This window comes from Diadema antillarum, unplaced genomic scaffold, assembly GCF_040938485.1.
Source record: "Diadema antillarum isolate AM-2024a unplaced genomic scaffold, OU_Dant_1.0 seq00000799_RagTag, whole genome shotgun sequence".
NCBI classification, from domain to species: Eukaryota; Metazoa; Echinodermata; class Echinoidea; order Diadematoida; family Diadematidae; genus Diadema; species Diadema antillarum.
In genome coordinates, this window is record NW_027271683.1 from 1,567,483 (window position 1) to 1,591,774 (window position 24,292).

The 24,292-nt window shown below is 38.6% G+C and overlaps 1 protein-coding gene across 1 annotated transcript; it reads left to right on the plus strand.

The window, feature by feature from the left end:
• The first annotated feature begins 2,971 nt into the window (after window positions 1-2,971).
• On the plus strand, window positions 2,972-22,590 carry LOC139739470 (nucleolar transcription factor 1-B-like). The gene is made up of 18 exons (XM_071650074.1): window positions 2,972-2,981; window positions 4,217-4,395; window positions 5,625-5,708; window positions 7,449-7,604; window positions 8,378-8,442; window positions 9,102-9,231; window positions 10,314-10,424; window positions 11,218-11,345; window positions 12,468-12,609; window positions 13,784-13,825; window positions 14,659-14,739; window positions 16,051-16,082; window positions 17,002-17,089; window positions 18,383-18,493; window positions 19,622-19,674; window positions 20,135-20,324; window positions 20,917-21,036; window positions 22,216-22,590. The coding sequence occupies exons 1-18, from the start codon at window positions 2,972-2,974 to the stop codon at window positions 22,588-22,590; spliced, it is 2,097 nt and encodes a 698-aa protein (XP_071506175.1).
• Window positions 22,591-24,292: the final 1,702 nt, after the last annotated feature.

Here is a 24,292-nt window from a genome sequence, read left to right on the forward strand (position 1 = left end):
TTGCCTAATGACATGAAACTTACCTGTGATAATCTTGAATGTTGTGACTTTCATCACAGTGAGTTACAAGTTGTAGAATGAAATACTTTCAGAGAGTTTTGAGGTTGAAAAAAATGTTCAAAAAACCAAAATTTTTCTGGTCCCATACGTAACGGCACATATTTTCTCTTCTAGAATATAATTGTCACGGTCATTTTTCTCAATTTTTTACATGATTATACTTCTTCTAGATATCAATCACCATGATAAAGTTCAATATGATCAAAGGCCATTAACACTATTTTTCAGGTCATAAAAGTCTCTGAATGTCCCATACGTAACGTGCGTGTTATCTTGGACTTGCCCATTTGCGTAAATGCCCAAGAAAAGTTTTGCCCTCATCCAATACATTGAATGCCAGTCACCAATTCATGAAAGTTTTATGCCGCGAAAAAAGCCGTCAGCTCCAATTCGCAAATGTTTCTGGTCTTACAGTACATGAACACACGGTTTGTACATGTAGTGTCTTAGAATTTCTGATTTGTAACACAACTTTCACATTTCAGTACAACGAGGATATAAAAGAGAATTTTTTAAGTAAGAGATAGATAGATATTGGGCATTTATAGTTCCATGCCTTGAAGTAAGGCTACAAGAAGTTATTTGTGTAAGTGATTGTGTAGCGTCTGCCAAGTTTTGTACTTCTTAATGCGATTACACACGTAAGTGGTTTATTTTTACCTTCAAGTAAAAATGGTGTCTGTGCTACAGTTTGAGATACAATGTATAGCTCTTTACATACAATGTGTATGTATACCTACATGTATGTTTCGGTGTCTTCTTCTTTCTCCAATCATTTTTTTTTTGGGGGGGGGGATGGGGATGGGGCAAGATTTAAGTAGATTCTGACTAGAAGTTTGTAGAATTTGAAGCATGAATTTGAATTGACTATTAAAACACCATGTTGCAAGATAAGCCACTACTTTTGCCAGTTTGTCTACACTGTTATGCTTTATTTATAGGCTTGCTGCATGGTTTGACAGTATAGACAAGATGCCTATTCTTGTTATCGATATTGAAAATGTCAAGGTTTGAGCTTCCACCTCACTTAGCAATTGAAAACAGTATGGTAAACTTCAAATCATTGGAAGTTATTGCCAACATAATGTGTGTGTACCCAGTTCATACTGTAGAGTCTGATGTACATTGTATGGCTGCTCAGGGCAGCTGACTGTGGCGCATATGATTTGTATGGTTACAGGAAGAAATGCTAACATTCCGTGAAAATCCCTTGACAAATACATATTTGTACATATGTATCACAAGTTTCTGTTTTTTCCTGAAGTTAGCATTCTCATCACAAACCCAATGCGAAGTTTACAAAAAAAAAATTGCACTCTGCTATGCTATTTTCCAGGAGATGTTTCTGGGCCCCGTTTTATGAAGAGTTTAAATTGATTATATATCGATTTCAACTGTTTAAGGCTACAGCAGCCTGTGTGGTAAGGAATTTAGAAATTTATGTTATCTTTTGATAAAACAGGGCCCAGTCTTTTGGCACAACTGCCTTTGGCAACTTTCACCCCCAAAAGTATAAAAGTACGAACTGGAGTCTGTACATTGCATTTCTTGCTGACTCCGCCTCCAACCCCTTGTGACAGAAATTGCTCCACCTTGGGTACATCTCTCTGGCCCGTCTGCATACAATTTGTAGCTATAATGTATTGGCTAGTAGGCCAATACATTATTTACAATGCCATTTAAAGCGGTCCAATATTTCACGAATCAGGACATCCCTAAACTTTTGTGAGTGGTTAAATTGGTGTTCGTGATTGTGGAGTAAATGTGTGCTTGTCACATTCATGGCAGGAGCAGAGTTAATACTTCACATGCTTAAATATTTGGCGTATACAGTATAGGAGCTTGATTATATTGCAAACATCTTTATAGAACTGGTCCCACTTATGGAATGCATTGAAAACTTTCTTTTTTTCGTGTATAATTTCTTTTCACTGAGACATCTCTTCTAGTACGTGTGAAAAGTAGATGTGTGTGTTTTTTAGGCATTAAGCAATTTGTCTAATACTTATATTTCCTGCCCTCTGCCCACCCCACCCCTTGACAATGATAATATGATAATAACAACAATGATGGTAGGAATGGAAATGAATGAAGTTGAAGTCAAAGGTCAATGCATTGTATTTTTCTCTTCCGCTGGCAGGTGCAAAAAAGCGAAAGCTCGGGGACGGGCAAGATAACCCCGACGGCGATGATAATGCGGACGTCGCAGCCAAGAAGGTGAAGGAAGAAGGTGAGTGTGCAGCTACTTTTTTTAACTTTATTTTTGTGGACAAAAATTGTCAACTGACAAGACAAATGAAACAATACAAAGTTGCTGAGAATGCAGCCCCACATGGAGGGCTGCTGAGTCTCCCTAAACCAGTTGTATGCTTCCTGCATAGAAAACGAAATGGAGTGTTAAGTAAATACATGGATTAAGTCTCCATCTCTTCATGTGCTGTTAAAGAACGTGGAAGTTTTCCTGGCAATTGCCTCTACTTTATAATACTGTAAAACATGATATATTCGCGGCACGAAATTTTCGCGAATTTTGAGCCGACGGCCTTTTTCGTGGCAAGAAATTTTCGCGATTTGCCTCTTGCGTTCAATGCATATAGTGTAGATATGAAATTTCGTGTGCATTTTAATTTCGCAAATCTTGGCGCTCGCGAAATTCGCGAAATTAAAATGCACGCGAATATTTCTCGTTTTATAGTATTGAAGTGCATTTTACCAATGAGTATCTCCTTAACACCTTTCTGGAATTCTACTGATTTTGATCTGTCATTGACAACAGACCTGAATCAATTTTCTTGAGTGTTTTATGAAAGATATGTACACTTTTGAAATGCTCACACTTCGTTATTGGGATCACCCCTAGGGAGAAAAATATGCCTATATACAATATCTAAGAGCATGCGATATACACTGTATGTATGCAAGTAAAGGCCACCGCACACTACTCGATCAGACTGGTCTTAAAGTCTTAACCCTAGCTGGGTCCTAAGACCAGTCGTACGACCGGACACCGCACACTATACGACCCGACTGTAAAGCGCGCGCAGTGTGCACTGCGTGCGCTTGCATTTTACTGCATTGTGAATGGCTGAAAGCTCACGACTGGTCGTAGAAATTCAACATGTCAAATCTCTACGACTGGCGCTAAGACCCAGTCGTACGACTAGAAAATGGCAAGACTGTGACGTCACACTTCTAGCCTTAAGGTCTTAAGACCGGTGAATCGTGGCAAAATCGTGTAGTGTGCGGCGGGCTTAAGACTTACACTTGGAAAACTCCTAAGAGACCCCAGGGATGACATGTTATGACAATCAATTCGCTGATTAATATGTCACCAAAAAAAAAAGTTTGAGAGTCTCCTGTACCTTATACAATGTACCTGCCTGTGTTTGTATCTTTTTTTAAGGGGCATTAATTACCAGTAATATTTTGTTATGAGCAAAATTTTATGTTATTATTTTTATTTTGTGACCTGCAAGAAAAAAACTTGACTGGGTTTTGCATGTATACAAATTATAAAGCAAATGCAACAAACTGTATTGAGTTTCTGTAGGTATCAAATTTTATTTCTAACACTAAGTTTGGCCCAAAATTTTCTTAAAGAGCTGATAATCAATAAGCATCTTTTTTTCTCTCATTTTTTACAGAATTTGTATAATTACCAAGCCATGCTATAGTACAGTGTACAAATACAATGTATTCTTACCCCTGAACCCCAACAGCAGAAAATGTTGCCCAACACTCCTTCCCCTCCCCCCCCCCCCAAAAAAAAAGTTCTGCCAGTACCTATACAAAGTGGCATTTAACTCAAAATAAGCTGACTATGCTTGTGTGTGCAGGGGCGGATCCAGGATTTTTGTAACGGGGAGGCGCCTTTGTAATATTAAAGGGGGGGGGGGGCTCATGCACCCCACATTTTTTTCTTGTTATATCTTTTGTTTTAATCAAAAATAAAGGGGGGGGGACGCCCGATGCACCCCCCTTTGGATCTGCCACTGGGGTGTGTGTGTGTGTGTGTGTATGTGTGTGTGTGTGTGTGAGCGTTTGTTCAACCGACTTCAACACTACAAATGTAGGTATGGTATGTGTCACCCTGTCTATTATACTTCTCATCTATACACACACTGAATCCGTTCCCTCCTTCCAACTGCCCGTACAGGCCCAAAGTTCTACCTGCCGGACCGGCTGACCCTCATCGCCAATGTCAAGAAACAGGCGCCAAAGAAGGACAACCAGTCCTACAAGTCCAGGGTGCTCAAAGTGGACTGGAACATGGTCATGTTCGGTCAGTACACGGCTGAGGACTGCAAGAATGAGTGGAACTCTATTCAGGCAGAGGTAAGGGTCAAGAGATTTTTGTCGACACCTGGGTAGAATTGAGGCGAGTGGTGAGAGAGGGGGATGTGAATGAGATATTACTAGTAAGTAATTCAAAGTGGGTTCACTGTTTCCTCATTTTTCCTGCAAGGTTCTGCATGCTGAATGTTGTGAAGCGATACCTGTTGCGGAGATGCCAGCTGCTACTTTTTGGCAGTATTTTGTTGGGGTTTTTTTTTTGCCAAAAATACTGCAGGTTTCATGGAAAATGCCTTTTTTTTCTCAGCATTGATTACTACACTTGTCTACAGCAGGAAAGGTAAAAACACTGTTTTTCGATGAAAAATATGCCTTTTCAGCCCTCAGAATAAGGCTGACGTCCCTGCTGTTGCCCTGATATATTGCAAAGCCAAATGCACATATCGTCTGTATAATAGGTGGCTAGATGGCAAACACTTGTATTGTGCCTCGACAGCAACACTCAAAGTATTAAACCTCTTCAAAGGGAAATATAGATGAACAAACATGTATGAACAGAAATTCTCCATACAAGCAGTATTCATGATACTCGATCTTACTACTGTAAAACAAGGAATGTTTGCGTGCATTTTGATTTTGCAAATTTCGCGAAAGCCAAAATTTGTGAAATTCAAAGTGCACGATATCCATTGAATGCCAATTCAATAGCCAATTCTTGGCAATTCACGAAAATTTCATGCCACAAATATACTTTACCGTGTATTGGTTGCATGCAGACCACATTATTTGTGGAAAGGCATTAAATACCAAACTAGAAATAAAACTGAAAAAAAAAAATTTTCTGTAGATATCTGAAGTACAATGTTTATCTGATTTCAGGCTCACCAAGTAATAGACTTTTGAAATGTTTCATGGGTTTTATGATACAAGGTCACATACGTGTGTAGAATGACTTAAAGGACCATAAAAGTGTTCTTGTAGAGATACAGCTACTGTATATTATGTGTACATTTAACATTGCCGAATATTCTGTCATTCTATTAGTGTAGTGTAATGTAACCCCCCCCCCCCCCCCCCCCCCCCCCCCCCCCCGGCCCCTATTTGATTTTGATAATGCTTTGATGAACTGTTGAAGAATTAAATTTTTTGTCAGAATTGGACCCAATTGCACACAAACTAGAAATTAATCAAATGAAGTCTATACTGTTATCGTGCCAATGTTGCTTGTTTGCAACCTTGTAAAAGATTCATTCCCCTGACTTTTTTACCAGATTCGCAAGTACAAGACACTTGCCGACGTAGCCAATGAGGCAGCAGCACTTGTGCAGACGCCAAACTACATCCAAAAGAAGTTGGTAAGTCAGGAGATACAACACACATGTGATATTGAGGGTATCGCAAAAAAAAAAATGTCTCACGAGTCATTGTTGTCTCGGTGTGCTTCCCAAAGCGGAACTAATTTGTGAGTGTAATATTTACAAGGACAACATGTAATATGCTGAATTAGGGAGCAACTTCATGCAAACTTTAGGAAGAAATTTGATTAAATTGGTGCATCACAAAGAGAGAATGCTCAAAGAGAGAGAGGTCTGCATTGTTGAGCCAATTACCCAGAACAAAATTTCTCAGTGTAAGTTTAACCCAAGTGGTAAGGGTAATCTATAATGTACTTCACTGATACAACCACGTTCCCTACACAAATTTGCGACTACATTATTCTGTGGATAGTGTTTGAGAGTGGAGGTGACAATACTTCAAAGTCACACTTCTGCAGAAAGCAGTATTGAGAGTCTGCAGCTTTGCATTAAAAACTAGAAAAGCACTCGGAGAGCACAGACCTCCGCCAAGCCAGCAACTCATATTCACCCTTTCATGCATGCAGTTTCCCAAAATAGAAGCATTTTTTACGACATTGCATGGCGCCTTGCCCGAGCAGAGCACATGCTTTTAGTGCGTGTATGTAAACCTCCAGTAAGTGCAGCTTGAACCCCAAGTTCCTTGCCCTTATATGCTAAAAAGATGAAAAATCCTTCAAAAATTCATGAAGATTCCCTACTAAAATTGAATGAGATGTTCCTTGTGCCAATATTGACTATTCATGACAGTTTCATTTTAATCCGTACACAACTTTTTGAGTTATTTTGCAAACAGACAAACCAACACCGATGATCTCTTAACCTCCTTCCTTGGCGGAGGTAAAAATAATGATAGTTGATAGGTACATAAAAAATTCATCACTTGCTTGAGATAACTCAAAGTGTATAAATATATTTGCAAATCTATATTTATGACTCTTTTTTGTTTTTGTCTTGTAAATTATGTTATTATGGAGCTTGAGAAATAAATGGATGCTGGCAAGTAAGAAGTATCATGAAAATAGCGCAGTTAATTTTGCAGGCATCCTATATGAAATTATAAATGGGACATATACTTTTCACCTTTATCAGGGCAATTAACCCCAGCTAAATACTGGTTAGTGATAAAGTTAGAGTAAAGATTAGGGTTAGGTTTAGGATAAGAGTTTGGGTTAGGGTAAGGATTAGGTTCAGGATTAGGATTAGGGTTAGGGTCAGGGGAAGGGTCGGTGGTGATTGTCCAGGGGGTATTGTCCAGACCCCTTTTCACCATTTGGTTTATATCAAGGGTTTCAAGTTGAAGGGGATGGCGAGTAACTGATCAGAGTTAATCAGTGGGAATGCTGGAGGATGATTGTTCCAATCCTTGTGGGATTCATTTCAGAGTACATTAAGAATATCTATTGTTGTGTGAAGATTATTTGCTTCAGAATGATCTCATATTCAAGTAATGTGCAGTTTAATGTTTGCAGGTTAGCATGCCTGTACAGTGACGGGGCGATCGGGAAACATTAAACTGCACATTTCTTGAATATGAGACCATTCTGAAGCAAATAATTTTCACACAACAATGGATATATAATGTACTCTTAAATGAATCCCACAAGGATTGGAACAATCATCCCCCAGCATTCCCACAGATTCCCACTGATCAGTTACTAGCCATCCCCTTTAAGTCCAAACTGAATCTTTTAAGCATGTTTTCCTTTTGTCTACTCGTTCGCGGTCTCCCTCGTGCAGGTCCACCCAGACATGCCCAAGAAGCCGCTGACGCCATTCTTCATGTTCTACAAGGAGAAGAATAAGAAGATGAAGGAGAAACACTCAGCCATGTCTCAGGTCCAAATCACCCAGATGCTCTCCATCAAGTTCAAGGAGCTGCCGGAGAAGAAGAGGGTAGGTTACCAGTCTCTTTGTCATGTCTCCTTAATATTAGAAGAAGGTAGGTTACCAGTCTCTTTTGTCACCTCACCTCAGGAAGCCTTTTGCTGTAAATGAGAATATTCAGCTCCCCTCTGTGAACAGTTAATGTGTGTGTGTTGATCAGTTTTACAACAAACTTGAAGTCATTTGAGTTTATGTGAATCAGAAGTTACAATTATCTGGGAAGGGGGGAGGGGGATTGTGTGATGCACAAGTGAGTGGGTTGCAGCCAAAAGTGATTTAGCCTTCCGTAAACATCACCCACGGTCCACTTGAGTCCAACTGACCAGGAGTGTTGCACATGGAAATAATATATAGAACGGTTTTTAGTATGTGGTGAATCTTTGGAGATGCCTACATCAAATTAACTCCCTATTTTCATTGATTTTGCAATATTCCTCCATCAGTCATCACTGGAAGAAAAAGAAAGAAAGGAAAAATTACTGCATATTTTGTGTGTTTGGTCTTTTGTAAACTTTAGTTTCCAAAGATGTTTATTAAATTGTTCCTCATATCAAATGTAGCAGAGTCCATGTAATGTATCTAAATCAGCAACAACAAAACAACTGCAGCTTTCTTTGATTGCCTTTAGACACTGCTTGTACTGCTGTGTTGCCACTTGTGGGATTTACAAAAAAGGATACTTTTTTTTCTGCATTGTTTGTGGCAATGCTGAATCAAGTTTTTGTTAGTGTGGCAGCATTTCAACTGGAAAAATTACTTCTATGTCTCATTTCCGTTTGCAGAATAAATATTTTCAGCGATACGAGATCGAGACAAGGGCGTATGAGCAGGCCATGGAGAAGTTTTAGTAAGTATCGATTTAAAAAAAAGAATGCTGTGAGACTTTAATATTTCTGGATGTCCTTCTTTGCCAGATACAGCCCCATCATGTGGCAGTTTATTTCCTTTTAGTATCATTTTTCTTGTCCATAGTTTATTCAGTGTTTTGTGTTCTTGGTCATTTGTAAACTATAGTTTCCAAAGATTTTCTGCAAACTGTTCATCCTGAATGTAGCAGAGTCCACACAATATAAAAGGAACAACAAAACTTCTGGCTTGCTTTCATTGCTTAAGACAAAGTGTATAGTGCTGTTTTGCTCATGCCTTATATAAACCTTTCCTTTGTGGTTCATTGTATTGTAGTGAGATGATGCAGGTTATGTAATGAATGTATTTAATGAGGAAATACTAATAGGTATTAATTTTTCTTTTCAACAGAATAAAAGAGATTTTAATTTCCTACCTTGCAGACGATAAAGCATTGGTGTTTATACTCGAGACAATGTTTCTGTGAGTTGTAAATTTTGCATTTATCACTCGGACTTGCAAAATTTGCAAAAATATAATACACTGCAAAATGTACTACATATGAATAGTAATCTGATAGAATTAAGAAAAAAAAAACACACATTCAACTTGTTGGTAAGAAGCAAACCTTGTGAATGCATACAATTGACTCCTTCCCAGTGAGGACCACCCAGACTACAAAGCTCAGCTGAAGGCAAGCCGGGGTGCCTCCAAGCCCCCCTCATTACCAACGCCCTATCGGCTGTGGTCTGAAAAGAGACTGGCTCAGATTCAGGCAGAAAATCCCAACGTAAGTCAAATTTGACTTTGCATTTCTCGACATTCTCATTTGCATGAAATTTGGTGAAGATAACGCTTTATATCCAAGCCCTTCATTGCAAAGAGAAACTAGTTGTGAGTAAAATGGTTCGTAACAGTTTCAATCAAAGAGGACTTGACAGTTTATCATGTAAGTTCCTGTTTTCCAAAAGGCCTCGTTTAGATTTTGATTGGAAGTAGGAATCAGGGCCTTGTTGTATAAAACTTAAGATCAGCCGTAATTCAGAAAATTTAAACATAAGTCCGTGAATACTTAATTCTGATTGGCTGATAACGAACTTATGTTTAATTTTTTGACTTATGTTTGATTGCATCTTTTTATGCAACAGGGCCTAGATTAAAAACCTCTTTAAAAACTGTAAATGCTTAGAATTACCAGCACAATTATGGCTCTGTGGGACTATTGTGACTTGATTATCAAAATGATCCCCCCCCCCCCCCCATATTATGCATCATCTAAGCTTTACTTACTAAACACTAGCAGTTTGTCATCGACACTGTTGTGACTGTCAAAGGAAGTCTTGCAAATAATTTCCATGGCAACGCCCCCAAACTCTAGCCAGGCTGCATAATTGGTTGCAGCTGTCCTTTGCAAGCAATGTCGTCGTCCCCTTTTTTTTTCTTCGAGTGCAAACTTCTACTATACAAGTTGTTCATCCTAGAGAACGGAAAGATCATTGGCTGTTGTTATGAAGGTCGTAATGACTTCACTACTATATGATAAGAGGGGTCATATTGTTAATCTACTTTCTATGGTTGAATAAAATGTTATGGTATTGAAAGCAATATGATGATAATGATGATGAAAGTAATATCAATTCATAGCACGCAGAACCTACAATTTTGTATGTATATATATATATTAGATTCTTCTGCGCTGCAGAAGCTCAAGATATGCTCAAAAATATGTGAACGCAATGTCAACTAGATACATCCTAGTCCATTATACACGTGGTTGTGGCATTTGTTCTGGAAGGAATAGGCATATTTATCCACGCTCTCAGTTACCCGTTGATGTCATGATTTCTTAATTTTTATGTTTGGAAGGTACAGGTGCCAAAAGGGGAAGTTGAGTCCAAGCTGCGTCAGGAGTGGAACGAACTCTCGGAGCGGAAGCGCATGAAGTGGATCATGAACTCCCTGGCGGAGAAACCGAAATACGACGTGAGTAGTGCCTTCAGAGGGGGGAAACAGTGATGTATCTAGCACCGAGATAATTACTACTTTTTTGTCAGTACTTTCCATTATTTTGTAGTGCTTTTGACCAAGAATACTGCAGGTTTAGGGGAAAATGCTGTCTTCCCAAAGCGTGTTACTTCACATGTCAATTGCAGGAAAGATGAAAGTACTGTTTTCCACCACAGACATACCTTCCAACCCTCAGAATATTGCAGTGCTGTTTAAAAAGTTGACAATCCTTCTGGCAATCACATACTCTTATTGGCAGAGGTGATGTTGTCACCGACTCGCACAAGTCTCTCATCGACCTTTTATACACAAATTTTTACTGAATTTCCCGTGTTTTGTGTGCATGAAATCAGTAACAGTACATTATATTCTTTGCATCCAGTAATTGTAGTCCTGTAGTAACATGGCAATGATGACCCTTGCAGGGAAAGAAGATGTAATTGCTCATTACTTGATGAAAAGCATGATATTTGTAAAAGTTTTGTGTGATAAATCTGTGGATAAGCATTGACTGATGATGTCTTTACATCTTCTGTTTAGATTTGTGATTTTGAACAGCGTCTCTGTTTGAAGAATTACTATTCGATGAATGCATATAAAGCATCAAACTTCCGTAACTTTGTTAGTTTAAGTCTTAGTTTTACGAAACTTCAGCTATTCTGATGGAATGATTTTATGCTCAGTATCGAGATAAACTAGACCATGATGTGGATTTGAATCTTAAGACCATGTTATCACTGCATCGCGTAATTTCTCTGTCTGTTTACAGAAAGCCATGCAGCAGTTTATTGAGAGCCACCCGGCCTTTAAGGTGCCCACCAACCAGAAGCCGCTGCTGACAAAGAAGGAGCTGGGTATCAAGGAACACCAGGAAGGGAGGCCCTCCAAACCACCCATGTGAGTACACCAGAGATGGACTCCTGGCCTGTAATCTTGGTGGAGGATGCAGCTATTGTCTTTCTTGTTACTCTAAAGGTCTGATGCAGCGAGACTATTGTCTTTGCTATGCGCTATGTCTAATGCAGTGAGACTATGAACAGTGGATGCGCGCAAAGCATCCACCACCTATATCCTCATGTCTTGCTTTAGCCATTGTTTCTTATTATCGACTATGAATTGTGGCAGTATTTCGTACAAAAAATGCCACCGATTTGTAGTTGATAATAAGAAAACCGACTAAAGCAAGACGAGTGGATATAGGCAGTGGATGCTTCCACTGTTCGTAGTCTTGCCGCATCAGACATATCGCTTAGCAAACACAAGAGTCTCACCGCATCAGATGTTTGCATTACAGCAAAGACAGTAGCTCCATCCTCCGCCTAAACTATAGGCTAATGGTTCCCTGGTCCTCCTTTAAGCAACCCCCTCATTTAAACCTTCACCTCACTGTGGAGGTAAAGTGGTCCCCAACAGTGTTGCCACAGCAGCTGCAATTATTGCAACTTATAATGATTGCTGACATCTGTTCGAAACAGGCCCCAGGAAAGCAAGCAAATATTGATATACCCTTGTCATGTGTCATGTATCATTTGGTGTTGTGTAGCACCATCTCGTGTTCTCAAGATGTACAGTTATACACTGCTATAATGATGTCCTTATTTTAACAGTCAGCAATAACAATCCCACTGCCATTTCATCTCTGTTATGATGCATTCAACATCATTACAGTAATAATAATGTAACACTTCAGATACTTTTTCCAAAAAATGTTGTAAATTTGGACAGTAATTCAGAAACTTGGGGGGGGGGGAATATGAAATTTTACAGGATTTATTTGATGTATTTCTATTCATTAAAGTCTTCATGCATAAAGCAGTAAAAATTATTTTCATCCATTTTTTCTTTTTCTTTTTTTTCGTAGTCCAGGGTACAGTGCTATAAAAAGAAATTTAATGATTTAAGAAAATGGCAAGTTTTAATTGGTATGCCATTGTATCAAATAGCGCATCATATCATAGGAAGTGCATGTGCCTGTATGGTCTCTTGAAATCTCTGTGCTTCTGTCGTTGCTACCATCAGGACGGCGTACAGCCTCTTCTGCTCCGAGATGCTGAAACAGATGGAAGATGTGTCTCCGAAAGAGAAGATGCTGCAATGTAGCACTCGCTGGAGTGAGCTGAGTGATAAGGGCAAGGCTGAGTACAAGATGAAGGCAGCCAGGGTAAGACTCCAAACTCAAGTATCTCCTTAACCCGTTGAAGACTAGTCTCGAGTATAGACGAGGTTTCGTGATGTTAAATGACGCGCTGCCTGAGGAGGCACAAGCAAATCACATGTGTATTAAGGCATAGCTCCAGCATGCAGTACGCGTAGTGCATATTTCTCTCCTGCCGACATGATTGGCTGGCCGTGGGATGTATAGCGCGCTTACGCGGTTGCCACCATACGCACTTTCTGCCCCTCAGCATGGCTTGATGACGTCACTGGAAACTCTTCCGTACTCAGCAGGTGTCTGTGAGAAATGCATGTTGTAGCAAAATCAGCCCGTCCTCTATGGGTTAATAGGAGATTTACCTGCCTGGACCTCCTTGTAGCAAACTGGATACTCTAATTACACAAATATGCACACAATACTGTGCACATCACAAGTGCAAAGTTTGATGTACCTTGTGGCTGAGGTCCAGATTCCATTATCATAGGGTTAGCTCTCGGATACAGATACTCTTAGGTCTCATCTTAGCCTTATTTGTGAATATATATGACAAAACTTGAGTTGAGTGGAAGAAATCTAGACTTTTAGTGGGGAAAAATACATCTTAAGCAAGAGACACATGGCTAGAGCATGAGGTATTCAAACTCAAGCAGAAGCAGAAGATTCTACAGAAATGGCCTCAAATTGGAGAGGGAGAGAACTTGCTGCTTTTCTTCACCAATGTTGTCTTTTTTTGTGGAAGCTTCATTTGTTGCTTTATAAAGATGTAAATTCTTCAGCAACATTCAAATTTCAGTTCAAAGGTCACATTACATTTTGTGGTGCAGGGTCTACAGTGAGTCATTACTTCATAACTGTTTTTAGATGGGAAAAGGTCCTTTAAACAAATGTAACATTAAGATAAAAGTCTCAGTCTTTGCCATCAAATCCCTCAGTTGGATGCAGGCATGTTTACACACAAGGGTTGATTCAAAGTTGCATTACATCTACCATAAATTTCCGATTTATTGAGGGTCCCTTTTCAATGCGAACCAATAGTTTGTTATGTGAACTTGATTGCAAATCATGTCAAAACTTTCACTTCATGCCTACTTTGTCACACCACATAAAACCTCAGTGTAATTGCTTTTCTGGAAATGATATATTGACAATATTCTTTTCATTTAATTTTGTTTTTCTACAGATGAAGGAGCATTATGAGCGGGAGTTGGAGAAGTACATCGATGTAAGACATTTCACTTATCAGTAGCAAAATTCTTTAAGAATTATTACCCAAATCAAATTTATGTAAGACAGTTTCCAAAAGTTGGATATTAACAAAACTACAAGAACCTTTTGATGCCCAGACATTCTGAAAGTAATTCAAATTGAGACAGGTACATTAAAGCAAAATTAGTAAAGTTTTCTTGGCTTTACCATGCTATGTTGCACTACTATGTATTAAGATATTTCTCTGTGTTGATGAGTGCAATTGCTTGACGTATGAATATATGAAAATATGAATTATTCTTTTCCTTTCATTACCTCGGCCAAGGAAGTTATGTTTTTGTTTGGCATTGTTTTAATTGTCTGTCCATCTGCTTGTTTGTTGCTATTTGCAAAATAGCTTCAAAAGTTGTAAACGGATTTGGATTAAATTTTAGGTAAAAGTTGTTAATGACACAAGGAATTGATGTTTAAATTTTGGTATTGATCGAGATTACCATCTGTATTTAGGAATTTTTAAAAATATTTGAAGGATTCTTTATCACTGGGAAATGGCGCCAACAAACAAGGGAATTTAAGTTGCACATATACATTGTATGAGGTGCACATACGTGTGCGGAGCATGCACTCAAAGCACAGCAAGAAGCTGAGGTAGAGAATCCTGAAAGGAGTCTTTATCATTGGGAAATAGGGCCATTTTCAGAATATATGAATATTGGTGGAAATGAGCTGCCTGGCAGAGGTCTGCGCTCTCCAAGTGCTTTTCTATTTGAGAATGAAAAATGAATGAAAAGACCCATATTCAAGAGATAACTCTTCCCCCCATCCGCCCCCCCCCCCCCCCCCATCCAGAAATTACCACCTGCCGAGAGGGAGAAGTGTGTAGCCGAGCTGAACAGCATCAGACGAATTCCTGGTGCCAAGAAGTCACAGGTGAGAAAATTTTCACTCTCTCTCACAGTGAATGCTTTCGTTGACGAGGGATCTGTTTCATTGAAAAAAAAAAGAGTACTGTGATAGTGTCAACTCTAAAAGATACTCGAGCACTGTATCATATTGCTGTACGTTCTTTCCAAAAATAGTAAGGAGCTGGAATTCCCTCTCCTTGGAAATTGTTGCAACGCCATCTGTGGGAGCATTCCATAACTGGCTAACAGTTGATCACAGTGGCTAGTGTTTGTTCTTCATATTTGTTGTGTGCTTGTAAATATCTGTATAAAATTGTATGATAATGTAAATAACACAATCTGCAAAAATCTTCAGCGTATTGAAGGAGGCAGACTTAACCAGAAGAAGGAGAAGAACATTTGCCGCAATGGCAAATGTTATAGTAATGGCAAGAATCCTGCTTCTTCAATGGCCATTGAAAATTTCTTTCATGCCATCCTATATGAAATGATACCAACATTTTGTGTTAAGAGTTTGAGCGAGCTTCAGGTTAAATCACATTTGTAGAGATTATAACCCTCTGGGGTTCAATAAACCTTTTGAAGGATTTTGATTGAGTTTTTGGTAGATTAAGCATAACAATGCTCAAAACTTGTCAAATGTACCGCCGGCCAGCTCTGATGTCACATGTGTATGTTGTATATGCAAACAGCTTTGAAGTAATTGTGGTTAAAGCTAGCTGCCATCTTGTGGAAGAAGTACAACTGTAGTTATGAAAGATGTCTATCAGAAGCTGTTAACTGAATCTTGACTCAAAGATTTTGGCCTTGTTTGCCAAACCCATTCATTTTCAACCAATTTTGTTTGCAAAGGATATGCTGCACGACAATCATATCTGCTGCTCTACTGTATATATTAACCTGTTGAGGACGAGTCCCGAGTATACTCGGGCAGATGTCTATGGGAAATACGTGTTGTAGCAAAATCAATCCGTCCTCAACGGGTTAAGTGCAGGTTTTATCATTACCACAAAAACAGCATACATAAAAATTATGCAGTATCTGAATTTGCTTTTCATTGTTTCCCGGAATGTGAGAGATTTCTTCTTGTCGTCGGTTTAAGGTAAAAAAGTAAGGATTATGGGATTAATCTTTCCCCCTGACCTCAAGGTGATCCTTGTGGTCTGTTTACAACATCATTTGTCATCTTGAGTGAGAGGAAGTTCCAATGGATATATACTTCTTCTTTTTTTGTAGATTGAGAAAACAGATCTCATATGAATGCAGCCTGTACTGTTACGATGTGAGTGTATTAATTCCTGTGTTGTCATGGTATTTTAACATTTTCTTCTGACAGAATGACAAGAAGCCGTCTGGCAAAGCAACAAGGTAAAAGTGAATCTTCTTCTTGATTTGTTTCAAAGGCATAATTTACCATTTGCAGATGAAACAAAAACCCAGCGTTAGTGCTTTAAAATAGTTCTAAAATGTGAGTTAGGGATAGAAACAACCACTGTAAAAATTTGAATCCATATAATCGACATTAAGTATCGTTAAATACACAAAATGTTCACAATTGTTGTAATAAAAATGTTTCCAGACTAAACCGTCTACAGTTATGGTTTAATGAGAAAAATATCGATATCTCCTTATGTTTTTGGTTTTACTGCAAAAATGTTGTATGGTAGGATGTTTTGTGATATACCAGACCTACACATATGCATCAAATGTGATATCTTGAACATTTTTTAGATCACTGCTCTCAAAGGTAAATAGGACCTTTAAGAGTGAATCCCATAAGAATGATTCATGGTACTTGAGTCAACAACTCCGTCTTGACTTCCATGAAGCCAGTAGTATTCACATATCTGCTAACATTCAGGTGACAAAAGCAGAGAGCAAAATGTTCATATGCTGGGTAATACCTGAAGCTGGGTTTTTTTCCCCTCTCTTTTTCTCTTTCTTGCACCGTGAGTATAGTAGGCCTATGAATGCTTCAGTTATTACAGTTGTAGCAGAAATCAAAATGATCCCTGCTTTTGCTTTAAATGCTAGGTTTGGGGAAAATTTTTGGCATTCGAAATGATGTCAACCATAAAATTTTGAATAGAAAATGTCCCTGCTATAAAGCTTTAAATAGGGAAAATATCGAAAATTGTGTGAAATTTGAATGTCTAGAAGCTAAGAAAATTATTTTGAAACTGGATTAGAGAAGATAATACAACAGAACAAACAAACAAAACAAAACATGAGAATTTGATGTATTGTCACTGATTTCCACTATTGCCTTTCCCTGCTTTATCAACAGTGCTGTGAAGTATGAACTGAACATTAACGGCAAGACGACAGGGCGGGATCTCTGGATCAATGACAAGCTCCCTTCGTACATCAAACAAGTAAGTAGCTATTATTTTGCTCACCGACTTCAAAATAACCGAATAGATCACAGCACTGTGAACAGAAACCAGGAAAAAATAGCAAAAATATACTGTAAAAGTGGATATTTTTGCGCGATTAATTTTTCGCTCTTGGCTGGGTAAGAAGAGTTTCGCGTGTTTTTAATTCTGCGGAATCAAGACATCACACACAGGAACATATGTCAAGCAAAAATATTCACGTGCTTTTATTTTAGCGCTAGTTTCTGGTTGCGCGAAATGCACGAAAATTTTTAACACCGCAAAAATTTCCACTTTTACAGTACAGGGTTTAGTGCATGTCCAGTTCATAATGTCCAGTTTCATATTGTGACAGTTAGAGAACCTTGTTTTGTTTGAAGGACAAGAGTCTGCTTAAATTCAAATTATTCATTCATTCATTATTTCAATCTCCACAATAGTGAAGAATGTGTGTTCCATTAATTAATGCAGCATGAACAGGTGAGCCAATGGAGTGTATTCATCACTTTATGCAGTGGTTTTCTTACAGGTAGTCCTTGATCCTCTCGTACTTAACATTTTTGGCTACTACTGATCACTGTATCACTAAAATGCTCTTGTATACTGTAAGACGAGGAATGTTCGTGTGCATTTTAATTTCGCGAGCACGAAGATTCGCGAAATTAAACTGCACGCGAAAGTTCTTTCCTACACTATTTGCATTGAATACCAGTGGCAGTTCGCGAAAATTTCATGCCGCAAAAAAGGCCGTCGGCTCCAATTCGCGAAAAATTCATGCCGCGAATATCTCGTGTTTTACAGTAGTCATTGCTGTGACATTTGAGCCATGTATTACATCAAAAGCTGTATGTGGTAAGACAATATATAATGAGATAATGAAAGGTAACAAAAACTAAGAGCCGCCCTGATTTGGAGGATTATCATGGCCTGTTGAAAAACATTGAACACAAGAATTTTTACTGATCCACACTGAGCCATGCATCTGGTAAAATCCGAGAAAAAGGTGGAATGTCATTAATTTACGGGCCCATTTTATTAAACAAATGGTGCGCAGGCCTATATCATGGATCGATTAGAATTGGCTGCTCTCTTTTAATCTTTGGAAACAGTCTAGAACCCACTCTCTGCGCTGTGAGTTTAAACAGTTCCAAAGTTAAACTCGCGCATCCCATTCTCACCAATCCACTCTGTCCTTTGCATCATTTTTATAATGGATTGGTCAATCTTGTAAGTTTTGTATCTGGAGGAAGTTTGGATAAGATTGTTGTTGATATTATCATCTTCATCTCTTAGATGTCCAAGTCGAAGGCCATCAGTCAGCTGAGAGCTCAGTGGGATAACATGGACAAAAGCAGCAGAGCACCCTACGTCAAGCAGTCGGCGCAGCTCAACAAACAGATGGAGGTGTGTGTGGGACTAAGGGAGTGTATTTTACATTACCCCTTACATGTATCCTGTAACGCACTACTTGCTTTTGGAGCGGCAACTTCGATATGCAATAAAAAACCTAGTACAATTTGTCATTGATATGCATCAGTTACAACACATAATGATGTAAGCCCAGTGTACCGTATGTCAAAAAAAAAAAAAAAAATTACAATAGGACCCTCCGCAATGATAACTTTAAAAATGGTGAATCAATCCAAATACAATTTCAGGGTATGAAACTGTAACTTATTACCCACATCTTACAGAAAATCCCATCCAATTTGCTTCAGTGGTGAAAGAGAAATGAGGAATTTTGTAGACATGTCAGGAATCCCTTCTCTCCAAGTTCTGTCTATTGTGTTCACACATTATGCAGTTCCAAGAGCATCCAAGTGCTAAACTTGGAAGAATCAGACCCATGACATACTTTACAATGATCCACATTTCTCTGTGACCACTTAGCTAAATTGAATGAGGTTTTCTGCACAATAAGTGTAGCTAAGTTATTATATATCAAGACTCTGAAGTAGCATTTAGACAATTTAATCATATTGGAAGTTATCAATGCAAATATCTGATTGTAATTTTTTTGGGGGGGACATATTGTAGTTGTGATTAACGTACAGTCCGCCTTGCCTAAGTCGAATCTATTTGGACTGAAGAAAATAGCTTCGACCTAAAGAAAATTTGATTCATGAGGTATTAAAATCAATATAATATAAAGAGAAGAGGACTTGAAAAGGCCTTCGACTTTCTAGGTGATTATTTGACTTATGTGAGGTTAGATTAAGCAAGGTTGACTGTATTTTCTTCCAAGACAAACTGGCTGAAATTTCATTGGAAAGGTTGCGTCAAGATATGCCGTATGCTCTTAGTTGTAGGGGCTTGTAATTCATTGTCCAATCTTGTTTGCTTGAGACTGAAGATGCTGAAAAATCCAACAAATGAGCAAACAATGATAATAAAAAGAAAACTACAAACCATGTTTTTTTGTCATGCTGCTGTTTTCAGTAGTTTCAATTGAATTTACTGAAATATCATATTATGTGTCTTTTTACTGTTTTTAATAATTCTGTTTGAATCTTTTCCTCTATCTGTATACAGCTGAACGATCGACTACGAAAGCTGTGGTTGGATGCACCCAAGAAACCGTTCGAGTAAGCAACTTCAAACGTTTTTGTGTTTGTTTCAAAATTCCACACACTGGACAATATCATTATTATTGGTGTATGTGATATGTATATCATTAGAGGTAGAGTCAAGCTGATTATGTATGTATATCAAGAAGTTTTTGATTCTTTTTTTCAAGATTTAGATTAATGTTTTGGAGTGATGGGTGTATTTATCCTGACATTTATATTTATCTATATTTTTATTTCAACCTTTTCATGAGTATCCATATTTTTGATATTTGGGCTTTGTTCAATATTTGCTGCTCATATTTACATAATGATTTTATTGATTTTGCTTTTGAAATAACATTTGGTATGTGGACATTATATTTTTTTTTTCCTTTTTAATATTTGAAGTGTGAGAGAGGGAAAAGGAGATAAAAAAGAGAGGGTATGATAAGCCCGCTAATTTGTTTTTTTCCAATCTGCATTTGGTCCACCCCAGGAGTGCGTACCGATACTTCAGCACAGCGATGCTGAAGACGCCAGAGCTGAAGGAGATTGACCAGAAGGAGCGGTTCAAGGAGGTGGCCAAGCGCTGGAAGACGATCAGCGCCATGGAGAAGAAGAAGTACGAGGCTAAGAAGGAGAAGGCGGTCAAAGAGTACAAGAAGGCCCTGGAGAAATATAAGAAGGTGAGTGTGCGCCCTCTACGGAGCACCCCTCTGCCCCCACTCTCAAAATTCTTGTGCTTGCTCTTAGCCCTAATTCAAAGATGCTGATTGTTAAATTTTTGCAGTATTTTGTACTGTTTGTTTTTTTCAAAAATACTGTGTGTTTCATGAAAAATGCTGTTTTCATCCAATTTTATGCTGCACTTGTGTTTGGCAAAGAAAGGTGAAAATAGTGTTTTTCCACAGATATTCACTGTTCCACTCCTCGAATACATACCTCGTAACTCAATCTGTAATATTAAAAAATGTACTCATTTGAGTGTTAAACATTGAAATTATCAATGTAATCCAAAACAATGTTTCTGCAGCAGTTGATGTGAACAGTGATGATTGTTATTTATGTTTGTTGTTGTTGTTTTTTTTTTGTGTGAAAATTCATGACTTGAGATAAGAGGCCATGTCTTCCCAGAGACAAGATATAAGTTGGGTAAATTCCCCCTTTAAAAGAGACAGCATCGGAAAATGAGGATTTTAACTCTGTAGTGAGCAAGCTATCTCATCATATTTGTGCCCCTCATCCCTGTCCCATCCTCCCACCTCCCCCTTTTCGCAGACCTTGAGTGAAGACGACCGAGAGAGGTTCGTCCAGATGGAGACGAAGCCAGCCATGAGGCAAAAGATTCTCAAGAAAACACCGAGGGTAAGCGTCGGACAAGTCGCCAAGCCTTCCCAGGTGTTACATTCACTTCTCTATCTTATCTAGTCGTTTATTATAGATGTACGATATGGAAAAACTGAAAAAAAAATATTTGGTTAGACTCTAGGATCATTGTATCTTACTGTAAAAGTTGAAATTTGTGCCTGAGTCGGGTAAAATGAATTTTGCATGTTTGTAATTGTACAGAATGAAAGAGACAAAAATACTTATGCATATTCAACCAGAAATATTCACACTATTTTCATTTCCCGGTAGTTCTATGTTGCAGGAAATGTGCGAAAATTTCCACTTATAAACTCAGTATTTTCCTTGCATAAGGATACATTTTTACTGATACTTATAGCAGCCCCAAGTAACAATGATAATATGACAGTAATGATGTTGATACAACATTTCATTCAGCTATCTTTCAGAATACAGTTTCCCAAGTTTAGTTGATACAAGAGAAATGCATTATAATTATCAGATTGATGAATTTTTTTAGTGATCCTCGAATCAAATTCATCGCAGTACCTTCCTAACCGTCTGATGAAAGGTTACTTCAGAAAAGTTGGCACGTGTGGTTAATGTGTGACCACATTATTGTGTTATTTGTCTGAATTTTCACTGAATTTGACGTAATTTACAGTGAAACTTTGTTATGAAGAAGTTGGCAATGATAAAACCCTTTCATAACAAGGTGATTTTGTAGGTCCCATCTCATAGTATTTGTTTGTTTTTGTAACCTGAAGTAAAAAACTTGATATAAGGTAATGGTCATGGTTTCTAGGTCCACATCATAACGGAGTTCCCTGTACTTGCATATTAATGGGAAAGAAAAAAATTGGTGCAGTGGATTAGGTTCTAGACATTGAAATGGGAGGTCCAGGGTTCAAATCCTGCTCTGTTCCTTCATCAGCAGACAGGGTACTTACAACCACAATTTCCAGCTTCACCCAGGTGTAAATATGGATACTTACGAATGCTGGGTTAATAAAAGTAGCAGGGCCTTCTGGGAAAGTAGGGATTTGCACTGTAGTGCCTACCCTTGGTGAATAGGATGACATTGTTATCTTTATAAATTGAAATGATAAGCAAATAAATACATGTTTACATGATGAATGAGATGTTGCTCATATGGGAGACAACAAAGTTTTCTTGATTATAGATTTCTTGACTCATACTTTTATTCAATATTGTCCTTTTTTTCCCCAGAATGCAACAAAAGCGAAAAAGACGAAGACAAAGGTGAAGGTTGAGGTGGAGTCGGAGTCAGAATCGGAGGAGGAGGAGGAGGAAGAAGAATCCGAGTCGGAGTCAGAGGAGGAGGAAACCGATGATGAGAACGAGGAGGAAGATGATGACGATGATGACGAGGAGGAAGAGGAGGAGGAGGAGGAAGAGGATGGTGAAAACCAGCAGCAGAATGCCGACAGCAGTTCGGAGGAGTCCGAGTCCGAGGAGGAAGAAGAGGAAGAGGAAGAGGAGGAGGAGGAAGAGGAGGAAGAAGAAGAGGAGGAGGAGGAGGAGGAAGAAGAAGAGGAGGTGGAGGAGGAGGAATCGGGCTCAAGTTCAGAAGAGTCGGACTAAAACGGAAAAGTTGAAAAACTGAGAGGAGTGTTTCTTCTGTCGTAACCTCTTCTTTCAGAGAGGATGTTCATTCCCATCATCATGGTAATTTTCTTGGCTCTTGGCTCCTTGCTGTGAAAACCCACGTCAGCATTACCAGCGTGAATGAAATGTGGAGCACGTCAAGCTGGGCTTCTTGTAGAGCTTACACGATTGCCAATAGGTGGTAACCACATGAATGTGTACCACGATGGGAAAGTCATGCGAAGGATCAAAAAGGTGTACCAGGGACTGTGTTCAGCCTTGAAGATGTGTGTCAATGGGTAGTGGTCGCGTGATAGTCTCATTGTACAGTCTTTTCAATGAGGTGCACAATTTTGTACAAAACAAAAATGAATTAAAACAGATTGATATTTGACAGTCTGGTTGAATGGCAGTAGATTTAGTCAATATCTGTAAGAAAGCATTCACACCACCGCACATTTAGATATATTTCCATTTTTCGTTATTGTTTTCCTAGGGCCAATCCTTGTGTGTTAAACTATCACTGTTGAAACTGTGGATAAAAAAAAAATGCTAGATCTCAATGTCTCTTATTTTCTAAATGTCTTTCCTCATGGGGTCCACATTGATACCTCAGCATAAGGTAAGGCTGGAGAAATGAGTGTATAAACTGGTGTTGCAGCGACAAGGTGGGGCAAAGTTGCCACCAAGTCAAAAGATGTTTTTTGCTGAAACTCTCTGGTTGGAATGGTCATTTCAGATCAAATTGTAAATATCAAATTTTCTGTCTTCACATCGAGTACAAACTAGTCACAGCATTTTATACTTGTCTTTTCTCCATTCTTCATTTTTTTTTTTTCTGGGCTCAACACCGTGAAGAGGGTCAGAAGCATTATTTGATTTTTGATCATTATTCAAGTCTTGGTGACAGCGTTATCAAATTTACCAGGTCAGTTTACAGTACGAGCTGAAACTTTTGCGGTGGTTTTGTTTTCGCGAATTTTGTGACTCGCCTTTCAACCGCGAAAATAACAAAACGCGAAAATAACAACGCACGAATAACTAAGTTCAGTTAGACCCTCGCAACCGCGAAATTAACAACACGCGAAATTAACAACATGCGAAAATGTCCTCCAAGTAGCAATTCGCGAAAATATCTGTACGCAAAAATTTCAGCTCATACAGTATGCTGTTGTTGTTCTTGAGTAAATGATTTCCTCTGTTAAAAAAACCGACCTATTTTGAGACAAACTCTGACAGCTAACGGAGAAATTCCTCCTGCAGTGAATGTGCATTCTCATGAAATAATGGACAAGAAATCCCAGCTCCAAGTCTGCTTCCTTGACACCAGAAAAAGAAATAAATAAAATGAAAAATAGGCTCTAGCTTAAAACTTCATGTCCAAGTGTCACTGCACTGGTTCATCCAAGAGCAAGAAAATTAGGGGGCGCCTTGACAATGTTGGTCCCAGCCATCAAAAGAGAGCAAGCGACTAATGGTGTATCTGATGTCTGATGCGGCAGCAAATTTGTGTACATGAACAAGTTTTGGCCTGTAGAGGGAGCACTTGACACAAATCTCTAAACGTTGTAGTATACTGCTGTCTGAATGAAGAGGATGCATGACTTTTAGATTGGTTTTTCACCATAAGATCGAAACTCTTGCATGAAAGAACTTATTATTTTGTACTCAGTGTAGATAATCCAAATGAAGGATTTTT